The sequence below is a fragment of the Microcaecilia unicolor genome, unplaced genomic scaffold (genome assembly GCF_901765095.1).
Source record: "Microcaecilia unicolor unplaced genomic scaffold, aMicUni1.1, whole genome shotgun sequence".
In the NCBI taxonomy this organism is placed as follows: Eukaryota; Metazoa; Chordata; class Amphibia; order Gymnophiona; family Siphonopidae; genus Microcaecilia; species Microcaecilia unicolor.
In genome coordinates, this window is record NW_021963105.1 from 26,500 (window position 1) to 54,252 (window position 27,753).

Consider the following 27,753-nt stretch of genomic DNA (forward strand, 5'->3'; position numbering starts at 1 on the left):
TAGTACACTGGGTGAGTCTCTCAGGGAGGAGGATGTGTGTCTCTTTAAGAGAGGGATGAGCCTGTAACTTAGTACACTGGGTGAGTCTCTCAGAGAAGAAGATGTGTGTCTCTTTAAGAGAGAGATGAGTTTGTAACTTAGTACACTGAGTGAGTCTCTCAGGGAGGAGGATGTGTGTCTCTCTTAGGGAGGAATGAGTTTAGTACACTGGGTGAGTCTCTCAGGGAGGAAGATGTGTGTCTCTTTAAGAGAGAGATGAGTTTGTAACTTAGTACACTGAGTGAGTCTCTCAGGGAGGAAGATGTGTGTCTCTCTTAGGGAGGAATGAGTTTAGTACACTGGGTGAGTCTCTCAGGGAGGAAGATGTGTGTCTCTTTAAGAGAGAGATGAGTTTGTAACTTAGTACACTGAGTGAGTCTCTCAGGGAGGAAGATGTGTGTCTCTCTTAGGGAGGAATGAGTTTAGTACACTGGGTGAGTCTCTCAGGGAGGAGGATGTGTGTCTCTCTTAGGGAGGAATGAGTTTAGTACACTGAGTGAGTCTCTCAGGGAGGAAGATGTGTGTCTCTCTTAGGGAGGAATGAGTTTAGTACACTGGGTGAGTCTCTCAGAGAGGAAGATGCGTGTCTCTCTAAAAGAGGGACAAGCCTGTAACTTAGTACAATGGGTGAGTCTCTCAAAGAAGAGGATGTGTGTCTCTCTTAGGGAGGGATGAGTTTAGTACACAGAGTGAGTCTGTCAGAGAGGAGGATGTGTGTCTCTTTAAGAGAGAGATGAGTTTGTAACTTACTACACTGGGTGAGTCTCTCAGAGAAGAAGATGTGTGTCTCTTTAAGAGAGAGATGAGTTTGTAACTTAGTACACTGAGTGAGTCTCTCAGGGAGGAGGATGTGTGTCTCTCTTAGGGAGGAATGAGTTTAGTACACTGAGTGAGTCTCTCAGGGAGGAAGATGTGTGTCTCTCTTAGGGAGGAATGAGTTTAGTACACTGGGTGAGTCTCTCAGGGAGGAGGATGTGTGTCTCTCTTAGGGAGGAATGAGTTTAGTACACTGGGTGAGTCTCTCAGAGAGGAGGATGTGTGTCTCTTTAAGAGAGGGATGAGCCTGTAACTTAGTACACTGGGTGAGTCTCTCAAGGAAGAGGATGTGTCTCTCTCTCATGGAGGGATGAGTTTGTAATTTAGTACACAGGGTGAGTCTCTTAGAGAGGAGGGTGTGAGTGTCTCAGAGATGAGGATCTGTGTCTCTTTCAGAGAGGGATAAGTCTAACTGAGATAGCAGTAACATGAAACAAAGTATAATGAAGGGAATCTAGAAAGTTATTTTTTGTCTATTAGATTGTAAGCTCTTTGAGCAGGGACTGTCTTTCTTCTATGTTTGTGCAGCGCTGCGTACGCCTTGTAGCGCTATAGAAATGCTAAATAGTAGTAGTAGTAGTAGTAGTAGTAGAAAGGAAGGAACTGACAAAAGGGAGGGACTTCGAAAAAAAGATTGCGTTGGAGGCAAAAACATATAGTAAATTTTTTTTTTTAGGTATATTAAAAGCAGGAAGCAGGCAAAAGAATCGGTTGGATCGCTAGATGACCGAGGAGTAAAAGGAGCAATCAAGGAAGACAAAGTTGTAGCGGAGAAATTAAACGAATTCTTTGCTTCGGTGTTCACCGAGGAAGATTTGGGTGGGATACCGGTGCCAGAAATGGTATTCAAAGCTGACGAGTCGGAGAAAGTTAATGAATTCTTTGTAAACCTGGAGGATGTAATGGGGCAGTTCTACAAACTGAAGAGTAGCAAATCTCCTGGACCGGATGGTATTAATCCCAGAGTACTGATAGAACTGAAAAATGAGCTTGCGGAGCTATTGTTAGAAATATGTAATTTATCCTTAAAATCGAGTGTGGTACCGGAAGATTGGAGGGTGGCCAATGTAACGCCAATTTTTTAAAAAGGTTCCAGAGGAGATCCAGGAAATTATAGACCGGTGAGTCTGATGTCGGTGCCGGGCAAAATGGTACAGACTATTATTAAGAACAAAATTACAGAGCATATTCAAAAGCATGGATTAATGACACAAAATCAACATGGATTTAGTGAAGGGAAATCTTGCCTCACCAATCTACTACATTTCTTTGAAGGGGTGAACAAACATGTGGATAAAGGTAAGCCGGTTGATATTGTGTATCTGGATTTTCAAAAGGCGTTTGACAAAGTACCTCATGAAAGACTCCAGAGGAAATTGGAAAGTCATAGGATAAGAGGTAGTGTTCTATTTTTTTTTTGTTACACTTGTACCCCGCGCTTTCCCACTCATGGCAGGCTCAATGCTGCTTACATGGGGCAACGGAGGGTTAAGTGACTTGCCCAGAGTCACAAGGAGCTGCCTGTGCCTGAAGTGGGATTGTGGATTAAAGACTGGTTAAAAGATAGAAAACAGAGAGTAGGGTTAAATGGTCATTATTCTCAATGGAGAAGGGTAGTTAGTGGGGTTCCCCAGGGCTCTGTGCTGGGACCGCTGCTTTTTAACATATTTATAAATGACCTAGAGATGGGAGTAACTAGTGAGGTAATTAAATTTGCTGATGACACAAAGTTATTCAAAGTCTTTAAATCACGTGAGGATTGTGAAAAATTAAAAGAGGACCTTACGAGACTGGGAGACTGGGTGTCTAAATGGCTGATGACGTTTAATGTGAGCAAGTGCAAAGTGATGCATGTGGGAAAGAGGAACTCGAATTATAGCTACGTCATGCAAGGTTCCACGTTAGGAGTTACGGACCAAGAAAGGGATCTAGGTGTCGTCGTTGATGATACGTTGAAACCTTCTGCTCAGTGTGCTGCTATGGCTAAGAAAGCAAATAGAATGTTAGGTATTATTAGGAAAGGAATGGAAAACAAAAATAAGGATGTTATAATGCCTTTGTATTGCTCCATGGTGCGACTGCACCTCAAATATTGTATTCAATTCTGGTCGCCGCATCTCAAAAAAGAAATAGTGGAATTAGAAAAGCTGCAGAGAAGGGCGACGAAAATGATAAAGGGGATGGGATGACTTCCCTATGAGGAAAGGCTAAAGCGGCTAGGGCTCTTCAGCTTGGAGAAAAGGCGGCTGAGGGGAGATATGATAGAGGTCTATAAAATAATGAGTGGAGTTGAATGGGTAGAAGTGAAGCGTCTGTTCACACTTTCCAAAAATACTAGGACTAGGGGCATGCGATGAAGCTACAATGTAGTAAATTTAAAACAAATCGGAGAAAATATTTCTTCACTCAATGTGTAATTAAACTCTGGAATTCGTTGCCAGAGAATGTGGTAAAGGCGGTTAGCTTAGCGGAGTTTAAAAAAGGTTTGGACGGCTTCCTAAAGGAAAAGTCCATAGACCGCTACTAAATGGACTTGGGAAAAATCCACTATTTCTGGGATAAGCAGTATAAAATGTTTTGTACATTTTTGGGATCTTGCCAGGTATTTGTGACCTGGATTGGCCACTGTTGGAAACAGGATGCTGGGCTTGAAGGACCTTTGGTGTTTCCCAGTATGGCAATACTTATGTACTTACTAGTAAAAAAGGCCCGTTTCTGTTAGAAATGAAACGGGCGCTAGCAAGGTTTTATATTCATATGTTGATTGTTGTTAACCAAACAGTTCATAGTAAAGTGCTATAATGAGATGGAGTAATTGTGAAGGGTGTATAATGAGGAAGATTGTTCATGAGTATGACATTTGTTTTCCTTGTTAATTGCATTTAATGAGTTGCCCTGTCGTATCCCCATGTGCAGCAACTTCCTCCCCATGTCCACCAACCGTTCTGTTTTTCTTGTTTTTTTTTTTCCAAGGTGCAGCCCCCCCCTCCCGTCCGAGGTGCAGGCCCCCCTCCCTTCGGTCCGAGGTGAAGTACCCCTTTTTTTTTTGGAGTTCCAGACCCCAGAGAGAGAGTGTGTGTGTGAGAGTGAGACACAGAGAATGAAAGAGTGTGTGTGTGAGAGAGACTGTGTGTGTGACAGAGAGATACAGTGTGACAGAAAGTGTGTGTGTCGAACTGAGTTCCATGACCCCTTCCTTCCCTTGCTCTCCTTCCATCTGATGTGAGAGAGTGTGTGGGCAGGACTACAGGGGCTGTCATTGAGACAGAGTGTATGTGTGAGTGAGAGTGTGTGTGAGACAGAGAGACAGACTGTGTATGTCCGAGAGAGAGTGTGTGTGAGAGTGAGACAGGGAGTGAAAGAGTGTGTGTGTGTGTGTGAGACTGTGTGTGACAGAGAGATACAGTGTGACAGAGAGTAAGTGTGTCGAACTGAGTTCCATGACCCCCTCCTTCCCTTGCTCTCCTTCCTTCTGAGGTGCAGGCCCCGCCCCCCTCCCTCTTCGGTCCGACTTGAAGACAGGGAACAGTGAAGTTAGCGATGGTCCCCTCCCTCCTTACCGTTGTTCCCTATTTCAGTGCAATGGCCAGCACAGCAGTAACTGTGGAGGGAGGCTGTTCAGCGCATCAGTGCCGTCACTGTTGTTCCCTATTTGAACGCGAAGGCCAGCTGAGCGGTAACTGTGGAAGGAGGCTGTTTAGCGCGTCACAGCCATCAGGCTGTCTTGAGCCTTTTCTGCTTTTTTTTGTCGGTCAACTATTTGCGCGAGGCAGTTGTGCGGAGGGGGGGGGGGGGGGAAGAGGATCAGCTGTGAGGTTTGTTTTTTCCTCTGGGTTTATGGCATAATGGGTCCAGTGACGTCAGCTGGTGTTATGGAATATGAAATGTACAAAGTTCTAAAATACTGCAGGGGCATTGCAGAGGCCGAATGGCATCACCCGGTATTCAAAGTGTCCTTCATGGGTGTTAAATGCCGTCTTCCACTCATCTCCCTCCCGGATCCGCACCAGGTTGTAGGCCCCGCGTAAGTCCAACTTAGTGAAGATCTTGGCCCCTTGCAGGCGGTCAAACAACTCCGGGATAGGTGGAAGTGGATACCGGTTCTTGATGGTAATTTTATTCAAACCCCGGTAGTCAATGCAAGGGCGAAGAGACCCGTCTTTCTTTGAAACAAAGAAGAATCCGGCCCCTGCAAGGGAAGTAGAAGCTCGGATGAACCCCTTGAGGAGATTCTCCTGGATGTAGTCCCTCATGGCCCGGGACTCATCACGGGACAAGGTGTAAAGATGCCCCCCGGGTGGGTTGGTTCCCGGCAGTAGATCAATGGCACAGTCGAAAGACCGATGGGGAGGCAGCGTGTCCGCTGCCCGAGCACTGAACACATCCCGGAAATCTTGATAGTCCTTAGGCAGCTCGGGCAACCCTTCCTGCGGGTTCCAAACTTGGACTGAGCAGAGAGGTATAGGGGCCTTGACTGGCTGGAGACAGTGCTGAAAACACCAGGAACCCCAGTTGCCCGATGGTCCCCGGTGGACCAGTTGATAACCGGAACGTGCAGTCGGAGCCAGGGTAGTCCAAGGATCACCGGGTGAATGGCTCGGGGAAGTACCAGGAACTGGATCTCCTCCTGATGCAATGCCCCCATCTTCAGAAACAGAGGTGAGGTGATCTGGGTAATAGTCCGGGGAAGACTGTCCCCCTGGACGGAGGTGACCCTGAGAACTGGTTGGCAAGGCACCGTGGAACCACCCAACTGCAACAGGAACTCGGCATCAATGAAGTTCCCGCTGGCCCCAGAGTCCAGCAAGGCCCGCGTCTGGATCTGGACCCCTTCTCCATGGAGCAGGACGGGAACAGAGAGCAGGTTGTCGGGAAGGGATGACAGCCGACCCAGAGCCACTCCCTTCACGGGGCTCTGGCCGTAGTGTTTCCCGACGCCCCAGGCTTATTTGGGCAGGTGCCCGAGAAATGGCCGGCCTGCCCACAGTACAGGTATAACCGATTCCTGAGACGATGGGCCCTCTCCTGCTTGGACAAGCGATGCCACCCCACTACCATTCGTTCCTCTTCGGCTCCTTCCGAACCCTCTTCGAGGAACCTAGGCGTCTCTGGGCGACGGAAGGGGCCCCTGGTTCTCTGCACCGCTGGCTGCGTATCCCTCTCCTGGACTCGCTCCTGGAACCAGATATCAACCCTGGTGCAGAGTGCAATGAGAGCATCCAAGGTGGCGGGAATCTCTCTACCAGCCAATTCGTCCTTTATTTGGCCGTTCAACCCCTGCCAGAAAATGGCCGAGAGGGCTTCCTGGTTCCACTGGAGTTCTGTGGCCAAGGTACGGAACCAGACAGCATACGCCCCGACTGACCCGGAGCCCTGCTGAATCCACAGTAGCCCCCCAGAGGCAAAAGAAGGCCGGCCAGGCACGTTGAATACCATCCAGAACTGCCGCAAAAAATCATCAAGGTCCACCAGGACCGGACTCTGCTGCTCCCATATTGGGGACGCCCAGGCCAGGGCGGCACCGGAAAGCAGGGAGATGATGTAGGTCACCTTTACTTTATCGGATGGAAAAGCCTCTGGTTGCAGCTCGAACAGGATCTGGCACTGGTTGAGAAAACCCCGGCATGCTGAAGGGGTGCCATTGAACCGGGGAGGTTCTGCAACCGTGCGGCGAAAGCCTCCACCCTAGGGCCCGGGGGAGCCACGGCAACCTGTTGCTGGAGTGCAGTAGCTGGTTGCAGACATCCTGCAGAACGTTGAACAAGCGGGTTAGCTGAGCCTGCTGCTGATGTAGAACCTGAGCCAGGTTGGACAGCTCAGTCTTGTCTGGCGAGCTCATGGCTTCGACTTACTGTTATGTCTGGAAATGTGAGCCCTTGTGCCCCGACTGAGCACGGCGAAGATGGAGTGGCACCGCACTCAGTCAGGCAGCCAGACAACCCCTAGCTGTGGTCCCACCCTCATTTCCTGTTTACGCAAGGGTGGGACACTGAGAGAGAAGGGGAAAGCTGAAGCCGAGCCGGCTGTGTTCTGCTTCTTTTGCAGTCACAACTTCAGTCAGGTTAGTAAAATGAGTTTTAAGCTATGGCTGGGCGGAAGGAAGCCAAGGAGGGCTGTTGAGGGAGAAGAGGGCGGGCGGGGGGGGGGGAAGGCAGAGGAGAATCGGTGGACATGGATGGGAGGGAGGGGAGACAGGAGAAATCGCTAGACATGGAGGGGAGGGCAGGGGAGAGAGGAGAATTGCTGCACATGGATGGGGGAAGAGGGCAGGGGAGAGAGGACAGTTGCTGGACATGAATGGATGGAGGGAAGGGCAGGGGAGAGAGGAGACTTGCTTACATGGATGCAGAGGACGGCAGGTGAGAGAGGAGAGTTGCTGGACATGAATGGATGGAGAGGAGGGCAGGGGAGAGAGGAAAGTTGCTGGACATGGATGCAGGGGAGGGCAGGGGACAGAGGACAGTTGCTGGACATGGATGCAGGGGAAGGCAGGGGAGAGAGGACAGTTGCTGGACATGGATGCAGGGGAGGGCAGGGGAGAGAGGAGAATCACACTCTCTCTCTCACAGACCCACTCGCACCCAGTCTCACTCTCTCTCTGCCACACACACACACACTCACACGGTTCTGCCAACCACGCAGAGGGGGGAGGGGATCCTGAGATCAGAGGGGAGGGGATCCTGAGACCTGAAAGGGGGAGGGGGTCGGGGAAGGGGGCCCTGAGACCAGAGAGGGAGGGGGTCCTGAGACCTGAGAGGGAGGGGGGGTCCTGAGACCAGAGAGGGAGGGGGAGGTATCTCTGTCATACACACACACACACTCTCTCTCACAGTCAGTGTCTTTCTCTCGCTCACTCTCACACACTGTCTCTCACACACTCTATGTCTCACACTGTACATTCACTCTCTATGTGTCACACAGTCACTCTCACACACTCTCTCGGTCTCATACACTTTCTCTCTCACACATATTGCATCTGTGTGAAACACACTTTCTCTCTCTCACACTCACTGTGTCTCACATACGCACTCGCACACACTCTCATTCTCACACACACACTCTCACATACGCACTCGCACCCAGACTCACTCTCTCTCTGTCACACACACACACTCGCACATTCACTCTCTCTCTCTCACACAGTCACTCTCTCAAACATACACATTCCGAGGAAAACCTTGCTAGCGCCCATTTCATTGGTTTCAGAAACGGGCCTTTTTTCCTAGTTATTCAATAAATCACTTCTGTTGCAGAAAAAGATGGTTCTTGTCCACCAACATCTATGAGGATGTGCACAGACCCAAATGCAAAACCTGAATGTAATTGTGATATTGACTGTCCACAGAAGAAAAAGTGTTGTCGAGACATCTGTGTAAATATATGCAAAGACCCAGGTATGTCATATGTTATACATAGCTTCTATATTGCAATCACCTATGCAGTTTTATATGGATTACAACATCCAAGATTCTGCATAACAACAAAAATCCAGGAATTACAATGTATAGACTAATACATTCAGTTATCAAATAAAATATTCCTGCTGAATAACCACATTTTTAAACTCTTACGAAACATCAAATAGTAATAGCCAACAGCAAGTTGAAGTGACAATGGCAGTTGGAAAGTAAAGTGAAGAATTGAATATTTTCCTAAAATTAAGTTGATTTACTGACAGAAAACGTAAGAACTGATGATGGGTCTTACATACAAGGCCATTATGAAGACGAGCGACTCACAGGCTCATTTTCAAAAGAGAAAAATGTCCAAAAAGTGATATGTCTGCATTTGGATGTTTATCTCACAAAAACGTCCAAATCAGTATTTTCGAAACCTCTTTTTAGACGTTTTTCTCTGAAGTCCATCAGAAGGATGTCTAAATCTCAAGGGGGCGTGCCATGGGCGTGTTGAAGGCGGGACTTGGGTGTTCCTAAGGCTTAGACGTTTTTCAGCCATAATGGAACAAAACAAAAACGTCCAGGACTAAAACTTAGATGTTTTGAGCTACACCTGTTTTTATAATGAATAGCTGCAATGGGAATTGAACCCACTTCCCCAGGATCAAAGTCTGCTGCACTAACCACTAGGCTACTCCTCTACTCCACACAAGAGGTGCCCCAAATGACCAGATGACCACTGGAGGGAATCAGGGATCACCTCCCCTTACTCCCCTAGTGGTCACTATTCCTCCGCTCCTCTCTGCTACTGCCTAGGAGTTAGAGGCATTTTCACAACCCTCATTTGCCAGACACCAACACTCTGACAACCTCCCACAAATGATCAGACTGACCTCCTTCAGGTAATTAATTCCCACAGTTCCATGAAGCCAGACCACATCTAGGCATTGTCACTTAGTGGCCTCAAATCTCTGGCTTCTCTCTCTCTGCAGTCTCTTCCTTTTCAACCTCTCTTTGTCCTGAGCAAAAGAACTCCATTTGCTCCTCACCAACCTCTTTCCTTTCGCTTTCCTTCCCTAGTTCAATCTCCTCCCACTCCATGGAGTCTTCCCCCACCCTCTCTCCCAGGTTCTGCTCCTCCCCCTGATTATCCTCCATCTCCCAATCACCCCCTTACTCTACTACCTGCTGGGAGTTGTGGTACTGTTTCTCTTGTTCCCTCCTCCCTTGCAAGTGTTGCTGGGCTCTGTAGTTCTCTTCTCTTTTCATCAGTCTCCTACTCCCTTTTCCCCTCTGAGGGTTTTTCTCCTTTCCTCGCTTACTATCCCTATCAGCTCTTCTCTGCCTTCCTTCTACCTCCTCCTTACATACCCCCCCACTTAATAATTTTTTACCCTCCCGGGGCTTGACTCCTTCATCCTCCTGACTGGCCATTCGGGACAAAATATCTACATTCCCCAACAGCTTCCCCGCCCGATGCTCCACCCGGAACTGAAAGGGTTGTAAGGCCAGGTACCAACGCATAAGTCTGGCATTAGCATTCTTCATCTGCATTAACCATTTCAGGGGGGCATGATCCGTAATGAGCCTAAAGGGACGTCCCTCTAAGTAGTATTGGCACATTTGTGTGGCCCACTTAATGGCCAGACACTCCCACTCAATTGTGGCGTACCCTTTTTCATGAGGAAGGAGTTTACGGCTCAAATATAACACCGGATGCTCCTCCCCGTCATGAATCTGAGAAAGCACTGCCCCCAACCCCACCCCTGAGGCATCAGTTTGCAGAATGAAAGGTTTTTCCCATTCCACCGCCTTCAACACCGGCTCCTCACATAGCGCTAAACGCAAACACTGAAAGGCTCTCTCCTCCTCCTCCCCCCATTTCAACTGATTCGGCCGATTCCCTTTTAACATGTTAGTTAAAGGCTCTGCTAGCGAGGCGAAATGAGGAATGAACCTGCGGTAATACCTGACTAGACCAAGAAAACTTCGAAGCCCTTTTTTAGTAGCTGGATACGAAAATTCCCTAATGCTTTGTACTTTATCCAGCAAGGGTCTCACCTGTCCACCCCCCACCTTATAACCCAGATATTTTACCGCATGCTGCGCGAAGTGACATTTCTGGGGATTAAGTGTGAGCCCCGCATCCCGAAAAGCCGCTAACACCTTTCTGACCTGCCTCATGTGCGTAGCCCAATCCTCACTATGCATGATGACATCATCTAAATAGGCTGCAGCATAACTCTGATGAGGACGTAAAATCCTTTCTAACAAACACTGGCAGGACGCTGCTGCAGAATTCAACCCAAACGGCATCCTCTTAAACTGAAAGAGCCCAAGGGGAGTAGAAAATGCCATCTTGGGCCGAGCCTCCGCAGATAACGGAATCTGCCAATATCCCTTGGTCAAGTCCAGCGTAGAAAGGTACTGTGCCGAACCCAACCTATCCAACAACTCCTCAATGCACGGCATAGGATTGGCATCCAGAAAAGACAGGGCATTAACCTGGCGGAAGTCAATGCAAAACCGCCTAGTATCATCCCTCTTCGGCACCAGCACCACCGGACTTGACCAAGGGCTACATGACTCCTCAATTATGCCATACTCCAACATTTCCTTCACCTGTCTCACCACCTCCTGTTGTTTAACTGGGGACAGCCTATAGGGCCTCTGCCTAACCACCCGGCGGGGCTCTGTAACAATCTCATGCACCATCAAATGCGTCTCCCCCGGGCAGGACGTAAGGACATCCTGGAATTCATCCAGGAGTGCCCTAAGTTCCTGCTGTTGACCTTCCTTCAATTCTCCAGCAATCTGAGGTTTCAGAGACTTAAAAATGTCCGCGATCTGAGGCCCCAGATCCTTCTCCTCCAACTCCTTTGTCCCTCCCCACATCACCTTCCTCTCTCTCCACAACTTCAACACATTAACGTGATATGTTTGCTTTCTCCCCCTCTCATTCATCACCTCATACGTAACTGGCCCCAATTTCCTAGTAATCACCACCGGTCCCCTCCACCTACTTTCAAATTTATGAGGGGCATCCGCTATCATTATTATGACCTTCTCCCCTTCTTCAAACCCTCTCTCTTTCACTCCCTGATCATAATATGATTTCTGGTATTCTTGACTCTTACCCAATCTATCCCGAGCGTAGCCCCCCAACCGTCGCAACCTACCCTTCAGGTCAAAAAGATAAGAGACCACCGTACAGTCTTCTTTATCCGGCGGCACCCATTGTTCTCTCAGAATATCCAAAATCCCCCGAGGAGCCCTCCCGTACATTAATTCAAAAGGAGAAACTCCTAATGAAGCTTGAACACTCTCCCTACAAGTGTATAAGACAAACGGCAAGAGGCGATCCCACTCATCTATACAGCCCCCCAACCCCCTTCGCAAGAGAGTCTTAAGAGTCTTATTAAATCTCTCTACCAGACCATTGGACTGAGGATGGTAAGCCGCAGTACGAATGTGAGAAATGCCAAAAGCCTCCCATACTTGAGTCAATGTACGAGAGAGAAAATTAGTGCCTCTATCTGTAAGCACTTCTCGAGGAAACCCCACCATACAAAAAATATGAATAAGCTCAGCGGCAATCGCCTTGGCTGATACAGTACGCAGAGGCACAGCCCACGGGAAACGAGTGGCCATATCTAACACCACTAAAATATAGACAAAACCCCTCCGGGACTTTAATAGAACTAAAAAATGAACTTGCGGAGCTACTGTTAGAAATATGCAATCTGTCCCTAAAATCGAGTGTAGTACCGGAAGACTGGAGGGTAGCCAATGTTACTCCGATTTTTAAGAAGGGTTCCAGAGGAGATCCGGGAAATTATAGACCGGTGAGTCTGACGTCGGTGCCGGGCAAGATGGTGGAGGCTATTATTAAGAATAAAATTGCAGAGCATATACAAAAACATGGACTGATGAGACAAAGTCAGCACGGATTTAGTGAAGGGAAGTCTTGCCTCACCAATCTAATGCATTTTTTTGAGGGGGTAAGCAAACATGTGGACAATGGGGAGCCGGTTGATATTGTATATCTGGATTTTCAGAAGGCGTTTGACAAAGTGCCGCACGAAAGACTCCTGAAGAAATTGCAGAGTCATGGAATCGGAGGTAGGGTATTATTATGGATTAAGAACTGGTTGAAAGATAGGAAGCAGAGAGTAGGATTGCGTGGTGTTTTAATTCCCTCCTCTTATAGACCTCTTTCTGACTCCGTCACACGGGGGACTAAAGGTACTTATTTCATATATCAGGTTCTGTATAGTTTCTCTAACCTCCATTGTCACCCAATCACAAGGGGGTGGCATTAGGAGCCGTAATTGAAAACTAATTCCCATAACTACAGCTTTCTGTTTTTCTAGATCTAGGTATATTCTGGGCCATTTATGTTCCCACCTAAATCTTATTAAACATCTGTCTAAGTTTCTGCAAAGACTGAGTGTCACTTGTATGTGATCTACCTTGTAGACTAAATGTTAGGTAAAGAGAAGATAGAATCAATAAAAATAAAGACAGAGATAGGTTTAGATAGATAGGTACATTTTATTTCTTACCCAAACACAAGTCTTCAAGTTGATACAAATACAGACATCAGATTCTGGTTTCAGCCGCACAGGGCTTCGCCGTCTGACAGAAGCTTTGGAGAGGACTCTCAAACTAAGCCAAAATCTCCCCTCTTTTATACTCTATCTTCTCCATAGAAGTGAATGGTGAGATACCTAGCTCCTAATATTTCGCAATTTCTGAGAGCATACTTTCCCATGCGGTCTGCTGTCTGATGTGCCCACCTCCTTCCGTTCTCAGCTACTGCTAATTATCAACATGTTTTGGGAAGCGTTGAGATAACAGTTTCACATCTTCCGGCTGCAATACTTTTCATACTTTTCATACCTTTCATACCATCTCATGAACTCTGTATTACCTCTGTATCATTGTATACCAAAACTAATAAGCTCCATTTTATTCATCTGATCTTTCATTACAGGTGCTATATTTGATTTAAAAGTTGTACCAGTTTGTATCAGGACTCATTGTTCAGACCTGCTTTTTTCAGATTCTCAAATATTAATTCACTTGCTTGCTGTTTGGCCTAGTCAGTATTTTTTTCAGTTGTTCTAGGCTGCATAGCTTTACCCATCACTATTCCAGTGGTAGATCTAAAGCCAGGCCATATATTAACATTCCCCTCTTCACCCTATCCCATAGGGTGACCCCAGGGTTAACGTACCTTGGTACCATCCGTTCCAGAAGGTATTCTATGAGGCCATCAAATTATCTGAGTCTTAAGATCAACTGGTACAATTTGTTTAGTTTTCGGTTGAGACTTACTCAAACCTGTAGCGAGAAATGTTTTTATGAATGGGACTAATCCATGAGCTCATTTACAAAATCCCATGAAATATAGGTATGCGGGTAATAGCAATTTCAGGTGGTAGGTATTCAGAATCCTTAAGCAGGTCGGGATGCCTGGACCTTACTAGTACTCATCATTGGCATCCAATCATGAGCACTAATAAGTGGATAGCAAGTATGAGGTTGCCTCATACAGCAAAAATGGTCAATCCTAGGAAAATTTATATTAACCAAGGTCATGCATGGATCTTGACATATGCATAATGACCTGGAAGTATGGGAAGCATTGTATATATCCGTTACCCCTCTTGGAGCTTAGTCAAACCTACAGAAAGACATGCAGCTCAAGTAAGCCTACACCAAAGTTAAACAATTGCATAACAGGTTGATACTAACAGAGTTTACATCTACATTATGATATCAGAGCCAGTATTAGGGTTTGATGTTACCCTTGTATCCGAGCAATATCGACTTCAATTTAAATTACATAAACAGAAATGACGGGGAAACTCGTGGAAAAACAATTAGAACAATTAAGGAAATAATAGGAAAATAAAAATAAAACCTTTTCAATATCTAGACAGGATTGCTGCTAAACTGAAAATAAAACATAATATGAATCTATAATGTCCATAAACAGCAACAGTAGTTCTCAAATTAAGTATCAGTTCAAAAGTTTCTTTCATCGAACATGGTCGAGGCGGTGGAGGCGTTGAAGAATCTGGACGGAGTTCTGGAAGATCCAACAGGGCTGGGTTTTCAGGCTGGCTTGCTGAAGGAAGTGGCCGGTCTTGAGATGGTTAGACTGGTAACATCTGGTTCTATGGCTGAGTAAACACGTATATCTTTCACATGGACCCAAGACTTGTGGTCCAGTAGTTTGCAAGGTGTAACGGTCATTGCCACAACCTTGGGGGATCTAACATCATTTGGGCCAGGATAGATTTTGAAGACGTACTTGTGGTGTACAAAGTGGGATCTTTTCATGTCTTTATTCTAGGCATACACCATCATAATCAGTCCATCAAGAGCCAGAGACTGGCAAAGGAATAAGCAAAATAACTGTATGCCTGAATGATACATTGCTATATTTTAGTGGGCATAATCAGTGTGAATTGAATAGACATGAAAGACAATGTCAACATGGAGAAAACAGTGTTAATTAGGTGCAAAAGCAAAAGGGAACCCAGAAGGGTTCAATAATGAAAAGCCAATTTACATAAATGCAAGACAGATTGGTAATTATTACAAAGGCATGATCAAATAACAATGGTAAAGTATATGGAACAAAAGAGAAGATTAAAAAAACAATTAGAATTTAGAGATGATGGTAAATGTTCAACTATTGATGTATGGAGGGCAATGCATCGCAATCTATCGCCAATAGATATGGAATCTTCACCTACGATGACTACCATTCACCAAGGGTTGAGCCCTCAGCTGCAGGAGGCCAGCAGGACTTACGAGTTAGATGATTCAGAAAGAAGGGTAGAGGCCAAAGCTTTGTGTAACTCCAGCAAGTGGAGAGCCTATCTCTTTTGCTCATGGACCAATTGATGCATCTGTCGAAACTCACGCTGAATAATGTCTCGTTTCTCACACCAGGTAATGTTGGGGTCTGTGCATCTGTCTTTTAATTTAGCGATTCTTTGGTGCAACATAGCCTTCAGATCAGATACATTATCGGGTAGCTCTTCTTTGCTAGCAGTCGTCTCCTCCATCTGGGGAAAGGCAAAACTTAAACAGACCAGTAGTGCAATTTATGTGGTTAAGTTATTGAAAGAAGTCAGAATGCTAGGAGGAGGGTCGTGGGTATAAATGGGGGCCAGGAAAGAGGCTTGGTAAGAAACAAAGCATTGAAAATGAAAAATTATAAAAATCCAAAAAAAAAAGATAAAATATATATAAAAAAAATAGGCTTACATACAGAAATAAAAGAAATTGAAAATAAAAATAAAACAAAATATTATACATCTGAATTGCAGCAAGGCATATTCAGATGGCAATGCAAGAAAAAGGTTCCTCGAAAAAGACAAATGGAAGAAAAAAACATTAAAAAGTGCAGCCACTTGATTGACCTTTTCAATCAGTCAAAGAAGTAGGGAGAAGCATATCGCTTTAAGACAAAGCCACCACGTGGTAAGAGTTAGTTGAAGCAAGGTGTTAGTTAAATACACAAAGCATAAATTCCAGGACCGTTGCACCCAAATAATCTACACCAGTTTGTCTCACAATCACTCGCAGTGAAAGACAGACAGATAAAAAAAGCAATAGTTGGGGTTATTGTGATTACCTGTTGTAAATAGAAAGGAATTAAAAAGTGGAGTGCATAATTTTCCTTATTCATGTCCGAAAGCTTCACCAATTCTCTGTTCAAGAATACTACAAATTGTATGATCAGCGCAAAATGTTCCCCCAAATGGCCAGTTCAAGGGAATATTTCTCGCATTCATTCCATATAACAGATAATGGTTATTAAATATTTCTTCTTTCTTAGACAAGGAAATAATGAAAAGCTTTCAGATGTCACATATATCATAGAGAGATTTCAAAAATGAAGGCTTTATATTAATAAAAAAAAAATTAAAGAAGTGAATGTCACATCAATTTATACAGCGCAACAGTTAAAGCAGAAAACATTTTAACAATGAGCAATATACAGCTTTTATTTAAAAGGGATCTCGTATAAAGTAAAATGGCATAAATAAGTCAGTTCAGGTATATATATATAAATAGACATAAAATGAATATCCTCTGGGGATCGCTCACCCCTGCAGTTGATAAGGACTCCCCAGGGAAGGTATGCATAGAAACAACTAAATAACTTGCTGACTCAGTTAGGTCATTTGTATGGTACCATAAATATACACTTGAAATTAAACCAGGAGAAATATAAAATAAAAACATGTTACCTGCAATAGAAACAGAAACATCACACCAACACATATACAGAGAAATGGTTTCTGGATACTAAATGAGGAGCTGAGTACTATGAGTAACTGTGAACTACAAAATCAGATCGGGTTCGGAATACGCCTAGTCATTATGGACGGGTGGGGTGGGCGATTTTGATTTCTGGGCCAATGTTGAACTGGCAGAAGACATTTAGATGCATAATGTCCAATTTGACGGCAACGGAAACATGTCACACTAGCACGGCGATAGGGACTAGATTGGGAATCCTGGTTTCCAGCTTTAAGGCCTCTGCGATTGTCAGCATACCTGAATTGGGGGTTATGTTTTTCATAATCTGGCAAATCAGGGTAAACACGAGGGCAAGTAGTAGGTGAACTGGAACTAAGGATAACAGGGTACCTAGTGCCATGAGGAGAGGAAAGCAAATATAGGGTGGACGGGGTGCTAGAACTAGAAGGTGTGGAGGGGCTGATCTTAGAGGACATCTTAGCCTTCAAATCAGCAATCTGCAACATTGTGAGATTCCTGTGCAAAACCTGGTCCCGGCGGACCTCTCTTTGCCTATTCTCAATTTGTTGCCTACAATAGTGAAGGACATGTTCCCGAACCTGTGGCCATTCCATGTGTTGTAAACCTATCGTCTTATCTAGGTTCTTCCTGACCTTAGAGGGTAAGGTCTGTTTAAGTAAGTAATAGAATACAGGGAGAGCATTGTCTGAGTCAAATCTTTCCTCAATCTCATCATGAAACAACTGCTGCATCCTAATTAGGTAAGCTTCAATCAGTTCTGACCCCACCTCCCATCGTTGTGAAGTGATGACGGAGAAATCTTTCTGGGCAGGGAAGGAAGTACGTATCTCTTGAAACAATTTTTCTTTAATCACTGTCAAGGGGGCACTATCATACTGATTCTCAGTCACAAGTTCAGCATAGCCTGCTTGTGTGAACAAATCAGTGATGCTAGCATGGGCGGTCCTGCCCAATATGGCCTTCATATTTCCTACTGAAAGAGCTGTCCCTAGAGTGGCCTGTTGTAGTTTTAGTAGCCACTTGTTCCCTCCTTTAGTAATATTCGGGAGTCGCAGAACAAGGTCATTCAGCTCAGTTGCAGACAGGGGAGTAGTAATATACTCTGTATGAGGAAGACCAGCTGACATTCTATTCAGCAGGGGGAAAAGATTTGCAGCTCGGGAAAAGTTTAGCACCCTCTCCCCAGGAGGGGGTGGTGTGAGGGTGATCATATTGATTAAAATATCCAATGGTGGAATTTCAGCAATGATCTAGAACGTAGGTAGATAACTGTGGGCTAGAGCAAATATACATGAAACCCAGGCCTAGAACCAGTGGTTTGAAGCCATAAGTTAAGGACGGGACAAAATAAGTATCAGTGATAGTTGTATAGTTGTATAATAGTGAAAATAAATTATATAATAATTTTTTTTCAGAGCCGCTATAGAACCCGATTTTGAACACAGTCCTAGGACCAAGGTTTCAGAGAATACAGTAGAATTATGAAAAGAGCTATGGGCGGTACGCCAATAGTTTACAAGAGCATGCGATACTCACGTGTCTTCTATTATACTCAAATTCTGTGTAGGAGGTCTAAAATATAAATGATCAGTCGGCATAAAGATCTACATACTAGTCGACATACAGAGGAGAGGTATAGATAATTCATATTAAGATAAAGGTAAAGATAAGAATATACGCTAGTGTGTATGCAACTATGTATAAATACTGCCTTCCAGGGTAAGCCTCTGGTCAAGAGCCAAATAAGCGCCTCATCAACCACTCTAGTCAAGAGCCCACTAAACGCTTCATCAACCACCAGGAGCCAAAATACACGCATCCCCGGTGCCAGGAGCCACAATACACGCTCACTGGTAGAGCCCTAAATCAGGGAGTGCACCCATCAAGGGATTCAAGTACCCGTGAAAAAGGTACAGTGAATCCGGAAGGCAGTAACCCAATGAGTTTTCACGTGCTAGGAGCCTTAAACGCATCAAAAACGCATCAACTGTGACAAGAACCCTAAACGCTTCAACCAGCTCCCACTGGGTTTTCAATTAATCAAACTATAAATTTACGACCTCTGATTAGACTAGCTAGTAGGAAACGGTACAGAGGCGTCCCTCAGGAGTACCGGTGCTACAGGTTCTAGCCTAATTGGAAAAGAGGCAAGTGTTATAGATTGGGGGGCCGGGCACACCCTGAAAACTGGGTGGTATTAATGGCCCAATCCCTAACAATTTAGGTACCGTCATCCATCCAAGGGACAAAAATTTTGCCCCGTAGAGGGGTGTAAGCCCTTCCCCTTACCTTTCGCCGGGCATCGGTACGTAAGCCAATGGTTCTAGCGTAACACAAATAGGAATGAGAGTAAGGGTATAGTATGTATCAGGGAAGAGTCCCTAAAATATACTTCAGAAAAGGAAAAGAGGGGTGGGTGTGGATCATTAAAAGGAGTTTAGCCTGTAACAGGAAAAAAACTTTTGGGCACCTTATGGGCGGCGGCCGATCCAGAAGACTTTAAGGATCCAGCCACGAAATAAAAATAAAGTGTACATATTATATGGAAAAAACTGGGCCTACCTAATTTGTAATGTAAGGCCAAAATAAGCTGTAAGGGTAGGTTGGGAGCTGTATATGGCATCTAAATATAGACTTTAAACAAGACATGAAACTACTACATACTATAATAAGAGGAACAGGGGAGAACCATATATATAACTGGAACACCGATTTCAACAAAAGGCAAGAAAATGTATATTAACAAAGACATTATAACATGTGTAGTCCGGAGCTATAGCCCTAGAATAAATGAAATAAAGTTAAATACATATTAAATGCTTTTGGGGCGGGTACCGGATAGGTTGGAAGTAGCATCTAAACAGGAAAATATAAGAGAAGCATATAATTCAATAAATTTTGAAACAGGACACTAGAATCGTGGTGTAAATATGACAAGTTAATACCCATAAATATGACAAATTAATACCCATACACTCAGAAAAGGAGGAAGCTTTTGTGGATAAACAGGTAAAAGGGAAAAAAAAAATAAATTAAAACATGTGATTCTTACACCAAGAACTTCCAATGATACGGCATAAAACATACATACTAGTCAGTGACTGAAATGGTATGTCTAAATGATGACAAACAGAACAGCTGCAGCATTAGAAGGAAAGATAAGGCAGGGTTATAAAGAACCAACAGGAAATAACTGAAGAAGTGAAGTAACGCTGTATTATCATGGCACGCAGCCATCATCTTCTCAACCAAAAAGGTAAAACTTATTTTATATGCATATCTATTAAGGTAAAAGTAAAGGAATGCTTCTATATAGTACATAATACTTCTACTATCATATAAGTTATACAAGGGATTATCTAGCTCTTAATGTAACAATAAACCACTGTAATTTTATGTGACTTTCTGTGTTGGATCCCGGTTTACAATGCTGTCGAGTAAAAACAGAAAACTTTTTATAAAGACTTACACAATTTAATACATTATAGAACCATATTATTTAAAAGTGATTGTCATTCTTAGAACGTGGAAATATTCATCAAGAAATATTATAACCTAGCTCATTATTACAAGTGTTTAAAATAAGCCAGGACGAAAATCACAATGCAAGCGAGGAAGTGTAGTATTTCTTGTAGATAACGTTATAATATAGTCCTTAAAATGGGACTTAAATATGAGGACAATTTATAATTCTGACAATCTATAATACTGTTCAAAAATCAATGTTTCCTGAAGATAAGCAGGCTTGTATTAAACTAACACGATAGTACGGTGCTGGGGCTGTAACTTATATTTCTTTTTAACGAGTACACCATTAAAATAGAGTACAAGAAACTAGAACCAGAGTATCGGAGATCCAAAGCATACGAGAATCTTATCTAGAGGGTAACATTGTGGTTAAAAGACTGCTTCTGGGAAGTAAAACTTTTAATATGATTTAGCAGTAATCCTGTAGAGAGTTTAAGGAGAACCAGAACATCAAAGAGGTTTACAGAAAATTGTTATAAGGATTTAATGTTGACGTGGATGTTATAGGAAAAGGAGAATAAAAACCAGAAGGGAAGTGTGCTTCCTGTGCTTAATTTGAGTTTACTGCTCACTGCAAGCATTGGACATTACGGCTACTGAAAATAGAACTATACAGCACATAAAAACTGTAAGTTTAATTTTTCATATTAAAACTTTCTGCTGTTATAATTAATCAGGATAGGATTTTATCAGATCAAACGTATTGCAGTTCTTAGGAACTATTGTGTAAGGAACCAGGGAGTTAATGTTTGAGAAAGTATGACAATTCTAACTGCGTTATTACTTTACTTACTCAGATAGACAGCCGTAATCATTATGTGTTCATATGAAAGCTGAAACTGTCAATTCTACACTTAATACGACAGCTCCTTTAAGGCAAAAATTTCTAATGTCTTCTACTGTGTTTTTTAAAATAACGGCAATCTAAATTTCATTACTACCAGCATATCGCTTGATTCTGTTAAGTAAGGGTTAATTTTTAGTTTCCGGACTAAGGCTTCCTAGAAGCATTGTAATGTGATCACAGGAAACCACACTAGGACAAAGAAGGAGAAAGCTGGGTTTTTTAAAGGGGAAAGTCAAGTAATGTATGTTTGAAGGTGTGGCACGATAAGGTCTATCAAACTGTCACTTGCAGCACAAAAAGAAAGAAAAACCTGTCTCGGGGTTAAAATCACGGCTCAGAGACAGAATGAGAAAGCATTAGAGTCTCAGACGGTCTATTGTTTAAGGGAAATGAGATAAAAGAGAAAGAAACGCTCAAAAGTCAAAGCAATATGAGCAGAAAATTTTGGAAAGTGGGGGACAACGTCCTAATAAAATGACACAAAAGAGGAGAAAAAAGTATGCCCTGATAAAAGGAGAATGCAGAGTAAGACTAAAATGCAGTGCCATAATTTTAAAAGTGAAAGCAGAAATACATCCGTACAATCTTACATGCTCAGAGGTGCACGTATAACGGACTTGGCAGCATGAGGCATGAAAAGATAAGTCATTTTACAATTATGAGGGGAAACCGGAGTTGAAAGACATGAGAGAGAGTTAGTTAGACGGATTTTAAGAACAATACAGTTGACAGAGGGTTAAAAAGAATACCTGTGTAAATGACTGTTTAACTTGTACCACTTCAGCATAAAACAGGGACAAAAAACGAACGGAAAAGGGGGAGAGAAAAAAAAAATCACTTTCTTAGCTTTTAAAAGTGAACTGTAGAGCCTCCTCTGCCAAAGCAGTGTTGGACTGATAAGGCAGCTAAAGTGGGCAATCTTCCCAGATTCTCATGACCTTGAGATAGTGAACTACAGCACTTGTTAGGGAAATGGCAGTTTCGGAAGCCTGGATAAGGATATTAAAAAAAAATGTGAGAAAAAGGGGTTTAGAACTTACAACTCTTCGGGCAAGTTTAAATAGATTTACAAAGGCAGATTCGAAGCCCAAGAGGGAGTATATATTTACTAGTAATGTAATAAGCTTTGTTCCGGAAAGAGAATCAAACTTCACACCACATGGGACTGAGAAGGAAAAAGAAAAGTTTTCTAGGAAATCAAAAAATAAAAAAAAATGATTTCTGGTTTGCACAAGAAGCCAAAAAGGTGTATGTAAGGTATTAAGTTACCCCAATTGGTACCGTGCGGGCCACACCCTTATAAATTTTACACGGACCGCAGACATATAGTGTAGGAGTCGGTAGAGCACCAGAGAGGAGGGCAGGGAGGATTATTGTGGCAGAAAAAGGGGGACAAGAACAAAATGTTGTGGAGGAAGGGATTCAGATTGGACTTAAGGAAAGAAAATGGCTATGGGGGTGGGGTGAGAGCACAGGACTGAACAGCTGTGAAAAAGAGCAATCAGTTGAACCACGCAGTAAATAATAAAGATTTTGACAGGTGGAAATGAGAAATAAGAAAAGCAGAGACGGCAGACAGAGTGCAAAGACACACACAAAGATGCAAAAGGAAAAAGAACGGAATAAGAGATACTACGCAGTTATTCATGCTGCACTATGAAAAAGAGCCGAGAAAAGTGTGGACAGGAAGGGGGGGTGTGGGCTGAGTGGTTAGAGAGAAAGCATAGTTCAGAAGACTGAAGGAACTGATTAGATAAGAGGAAAACAGCAGTTGGACGACGGTAAGCAGCTACAAAGCTGAACACCGTAATTACTGTTTCCAATAGGAAAAAAATGAGGAGGAATAATAAAAGGGACAGTCCCGAGACGTAAAAAGAATCTCGTGGATAACTGTCGCACACACAGAGTGAAGGCAATAGCAGATGTGAAAAGGTGGGGGCTGTCAGTTTTGAGGAGTGGTTATAAGAACAGAGAAACCAGAAGGATTTTAGAGGAGAGCAATCTGAAAGCGTGCTGTTCTCCTAGAGTAAAGGAAATTCCCTCGATACGGGAACATACAGAAGAGAAAAGAGCAGGATTAGACCCAGGGGACTAATAGGAGAGATAGGTAGAAGAAGTTAGGATGAAGGAGAACAAGAAAAGGGATTGGGGAGGAAAATAAGGTCGACAGAAGAAGAAAGAACAGAATACATGATAAGAACAGGGGAACAGGGATTTGAAAAGGAGGGATTAAGACAGAACACAGGGTGGGATTGGAAGCAGAAAATGCGCAATCTCTAAGGATTGTTAAGCGAGAATTGCTAGCATAAAGACCAATCCAAAGATTTTGAACATTGAAATAAGCTTACAGCAAACTCCAAATCGCAGTCGCCTGGATTCGTTGTTATGCTTCATTCACACAACAAGCACACTCTTGCGCACATCACGCAAATCAAAGAGATGGACAGGATAGGAGAAAGAAAAAAAGGGTGAGAAAAACAGAACAGAATATTGAAAGACCGAAACGCAAATATTCAACCCCACTGCGTTAGGGTGGCAGGTGTAGTTCCGCGCAGGGCAGGGCAAGAAGACAGCAAGAAGGTAAGATAGAGGTCAGAAAAAGTGTGCAAGTGTAGTGCTAAAGAAGGGAACCTGCAAAGAACAAAGGGAGAAGACAGAAAAAATAGAAAGACAGGGGTAAGAACAAGAAAATTGGACAGAACAATAGTGCCCAATACCCCTAAAGTGGGCAGTGTCCGTGATAGGGAGAAGGAGAAAAAGGAAGAGGAACAAAATGAAGGAATAACAGCAGGGAAAGATAAGAGAAAGAAAACATAGAACCTTTGAACGCACAAAATTAAGTATCCCCTCTTGCGTTCAAAAGAAGATAAAGAAGGATAGCGAGTACTGTCAGCGTTCGGGGCTCACCACTGTTTTAATTCCCTCCTCTTATAGACCTCTTTCTGACTCCGTCACACGGGGGACTAAAGGTACTTATTTCATATATCAGGTTCTGTATAGTTTCTCTAACCTCCATTGTCACCCAATCACAAGGGGGTGGCATTAGGAGCCGTAATTGAAAACTAATTCCCATAACTACAGCTTTCTGTTTTTCTAGATCTAGGTATATTCTGGGCCATTTATGTTCCCACCTAAATCTTATTAAACATCTGTCTAAGTTTCTGCAAAGACTGAGTGTCACTTGTATGTGATCTACCTTGTAGACTAAATGTTAGGTAAAGAGAAGATAGAATCAATAAAAATAAAGACAGAGATAGGTTTAGATAGATAGGTACATTTTATTTCTTACCCAAACACAAGTCTTCAAGTTGATACAAATACAGACATCAGATTCTGGTTTCAGCCGCACAGGGCTTCGCCGTCTGACAGAAGCTTTGGAGAGGACTCTCAAACTAAGCCAAAATCTCCCCTCTTTTATACTCTATCTTCTCCATAGAAGTGAATGGTGAGATACCTAGCTCCTAATATTTCGCAATTTCTGAGAGCATACTTTCCCATGCGGTCTGCTGTCTGATGTGCCCACCTCCTTCCGTTCTCAGCTACTGCTAATTATCAACATGTTTTGGGAAGCGTTGAGATAACAGTTTCACATCTTCCGGCTGCAATACTTTTCATACTTTTCATACCTTTCATACCATCTCATGAACTCTGTATTACCTCTGTATCATTGTATACCAAAACTAATAAGCTCCATTTTATTCATCTGATCTTTCATTACAGGTGCTATATTTGATTTAAAAGTTGTACCAGTTTGTATCAGGACTCATTGTTCAGACCTGCTTTTTTCAGATTCTCAAATATTAATTCACTTGCTTGCTGTTTGGCCTAGTCAGTATTTTTTTCAGTTGTTCTAGGCTGCATAGCTTTACCCATCACTATTCCAGTGGTAGATCTAAAGCCAGGCCATATATTAACAGTGGCCAGTATTCTCAGTGGAGGAGGGTAGTTAGTGGGGTCCCGCAGGGGTCTGTGCTGGGTCCGTTGCTTTTTAATGTATTTATAAATGACCTAGAGATGGGAATAACTAGTGAGGTAATTAAATTCGCCGATGACACAAAATTATTCAGGGTCGTCAAGTCGCAGGAGGAATGTGAACGATTACAGGAGGACCTTGCGAGACTGGGAGAATGGGCGTGCAAGTGGCAGATGAAGTTCAATGTTGACAAGTGCAAAGTGATGCATGTGGGTAAGAGGAACCCGAATTATAGCTACGTCTTGCAAGGTTCCGCGTTAGGAGTTACGGATCAAGAAAGGGATCTGGGTGTCGTCGTCGATGATACGCTGAAACCTTCTGCTCAGTGTGCTGCTGCGGCTAGGAAAGCGAATAGAATGTTGGGTGTTATTAGGAAGGGTATGGAGTCCAGGTGTGCGGATGTTATAATGCCGTTGTATCGCTCCATGGTGCGACCGCACCTGGAGTATTGTGTTCAGTACTGGTCTCCGTATCTCAAAAAAGATATAGTAGAATTGGAAAAGGTACAGCGAAGGGCGACGAAAATGATAGTGGGGATGGGACGACTTTCCTATGAAGAGAGACTGAGAAGGCTAGGGCTTTTCAGCTTGGAGAAGAGACGGCTGAGGGGAGATATGATAGAAGTGTATAAAATAATGAGTGGAATGGATCGGGTGGATGTGAAGCGACTGTTCACGCTATCCAAAAATACTAGGACTAGAGGGCATGAGTTGAAGCTACAGTGTGGTAAATTTAAAACGAATCGGAGAAAATTTTTCTTCACCCAACGTGTAATTAGACTCTGGAATTCATTGCCGGAGAACGTGGTACGGGCGGTTAGCTTGACGGAGTTTAAAAAGGGGTTAGATAGATTCCTAAAGGACAAGTCCATAGACCGCTATTAAATGGACTTGGAAAAATTCCGCATTTTTAGGTATAACTTGTCTGGAATGTTTTTACGTTTGGGGAGCGTGCCAGGTGCCCTTGACCTAGATTGGCCACTGTCGGTGACAGGATGCTGGGCTAGATGGACCTTTGGTCTTTCCCAGTATGGCACTACTTATGTACTTATGTACTTATGTACTTGGGAAGCGGTCCTACAATATCCATAGCCAGCCGGCCTAACGGGACCCCGATGCGCGGCAAGGGACATAAAGGCGCCCGCTCCGGCCCTCTCTCCGCTACCTTCTGACAGAGTCCACAGGAATGGCAGTAGCCCTCCACTTCCTTATAAACCCCTGGCCAATAGAACCTTATTAAAACCTGGTCCAGAGTACCCTGTGTTGCCTTATGCCCCCCCCCCCCAGAGGATGATCATGAGCTAATCTCATTATCAGGCTACGAAACCCCTTGGGTATCACCAACTGTTTCTGACACCCCTTCCCTGCTATTGAGTTAACTCTAAATAGCAGCCCTCCTCTCCACCACAAAGTGCAGGAAAGAGCTCCCCTCCCCTCCCCAGGCCCTATTCCATGCATATTGCAAGGTACCATCAGACTCCTGCTCCCTCGGGAAAGATGGAAACTGCTCTATGAGCTCCCCCGGGTCTCTTGGAAAATCTTCTTCCCCCTCAACCTCTGTCATAGCCTGCCTCCTTCTCTACTGAGCTCCTTTTTTTTGTCGGCCCCCTTTCCTACTTTTCCCTGGAGTACCTAAAATCTCTGGATGAAAGGGGAAAACCTGATCCAAAGGGAGAACCTCCCCACCCTCCTGCTGAGCTTGACTCTGAGCCTGGGTAGTTACAAAGGTTTTTCCCCCCTTCACATATTGGGAAAACGGAGCCCAGTCCCTCCCCAGTATCAGGTCCTGAGGCAGCCGAGGAAGCACCGCTACTAATATCCGGTGTGCCCCCATAGGTCCTTTTATGGTCACCCAATGTAAAGGGTCTCTTGTACTAGCCCCATGAATACATTGAATAGCTACCTCACCAGGACTAGACCCTCCCTGTTCGTTCTTTCCCTTACTTATATGGGACCATAACCTCCTTGAAAGCATAGATTGATCAGCTCCCGAGTCTAATAGGGCCTCCACCTTCAACCCCCTCACCTCCACGACCTGAGAAAAGGGATGTGTAACCTGCTTGTAAGAGTGAGAAGTAAAGCCCTCTTTGGCCCTAAAATCTTTCCTTAAGTGTCCTTTACGCCCACACCTATAGCAAATCCGATCCCCGGCATACCCCGAGACCTCCACTCCCCTTTCTCCCTTACTAGCCGGTACACTCTTTGCCTGCAGAGGCCTAGACCCTGTTATAGAACTTTCTTTCCCCGCCCGCACCCCTCTCACACCCGCATGCTGTGACTCTAGAAAGCATTCCATACTTTTAACTGCTTCATCCAAGGACCCACAGCCCCGCCTAATCAAATCCCTTTTTAATTCTTCCGGTAAGGCCTCCAGAAACTGCTCCAACACCAGCTCTAACATTACTTGTGTCACTGAGCTTTTTTCTGGTGCTAACCACTTGGTGGCCAAATCCATTAATTTCTGGGCCAAAGCCCTGGCCGTCTCCCCCTCTGCCCACCTCCATTCTCTAAATCTCCGCCGGTATGACTGCTTACTTAGTCCATACCTGTCCAAAATAGCCCGTTTCAGTTTAGCATAATCCACAATCTCTACAGCAGGGAGACTGCAAAAAGCCGCCAAGGCCTCCCTGGACAACGCCGGAGCCAGCCTCATAGTCCATTGCTCCCCTGGCCAGGCTGCAGCCACCGCTACCCGTTCAAATGCCCCCAGGTAATCCTCAATGTCGTCCTTATCAGACAGCTTACCCCAGGTTAACCAGTTCATTCCCATCATGCCTCCTGGCAAAGGTCCTCCTCTAGTTGCAGCTCCCTCTGGCACTGTCGGCCCAGCCTGTACCCGTGCTC

General features: G+C 44.3%; 1 protein-coding gene across 1 annotated transcript in view; it reads left to right on the forward strand.

Moving 5' to 3' along the window:
• The window catches only part of LOC115458938 (antileukoproteinase-like), a 41,505-nt gene that overhangs the window by 4,320 nt on the left and 9,432 nt on the right, over positions 1 to 27,753 (forward strand). Inside the window, exon 2 of the mRNA XM_030188797.1 lies at positions 8,109 to 8,249. Within this exon, the coding sequence (XP_030044657.1) occupies positions 8,109 to 8,249 (141 nt within the window). The remainder of the gene's footprint in view (positions 1 to 8,108; positions 8,250 to 27,753) is intronic.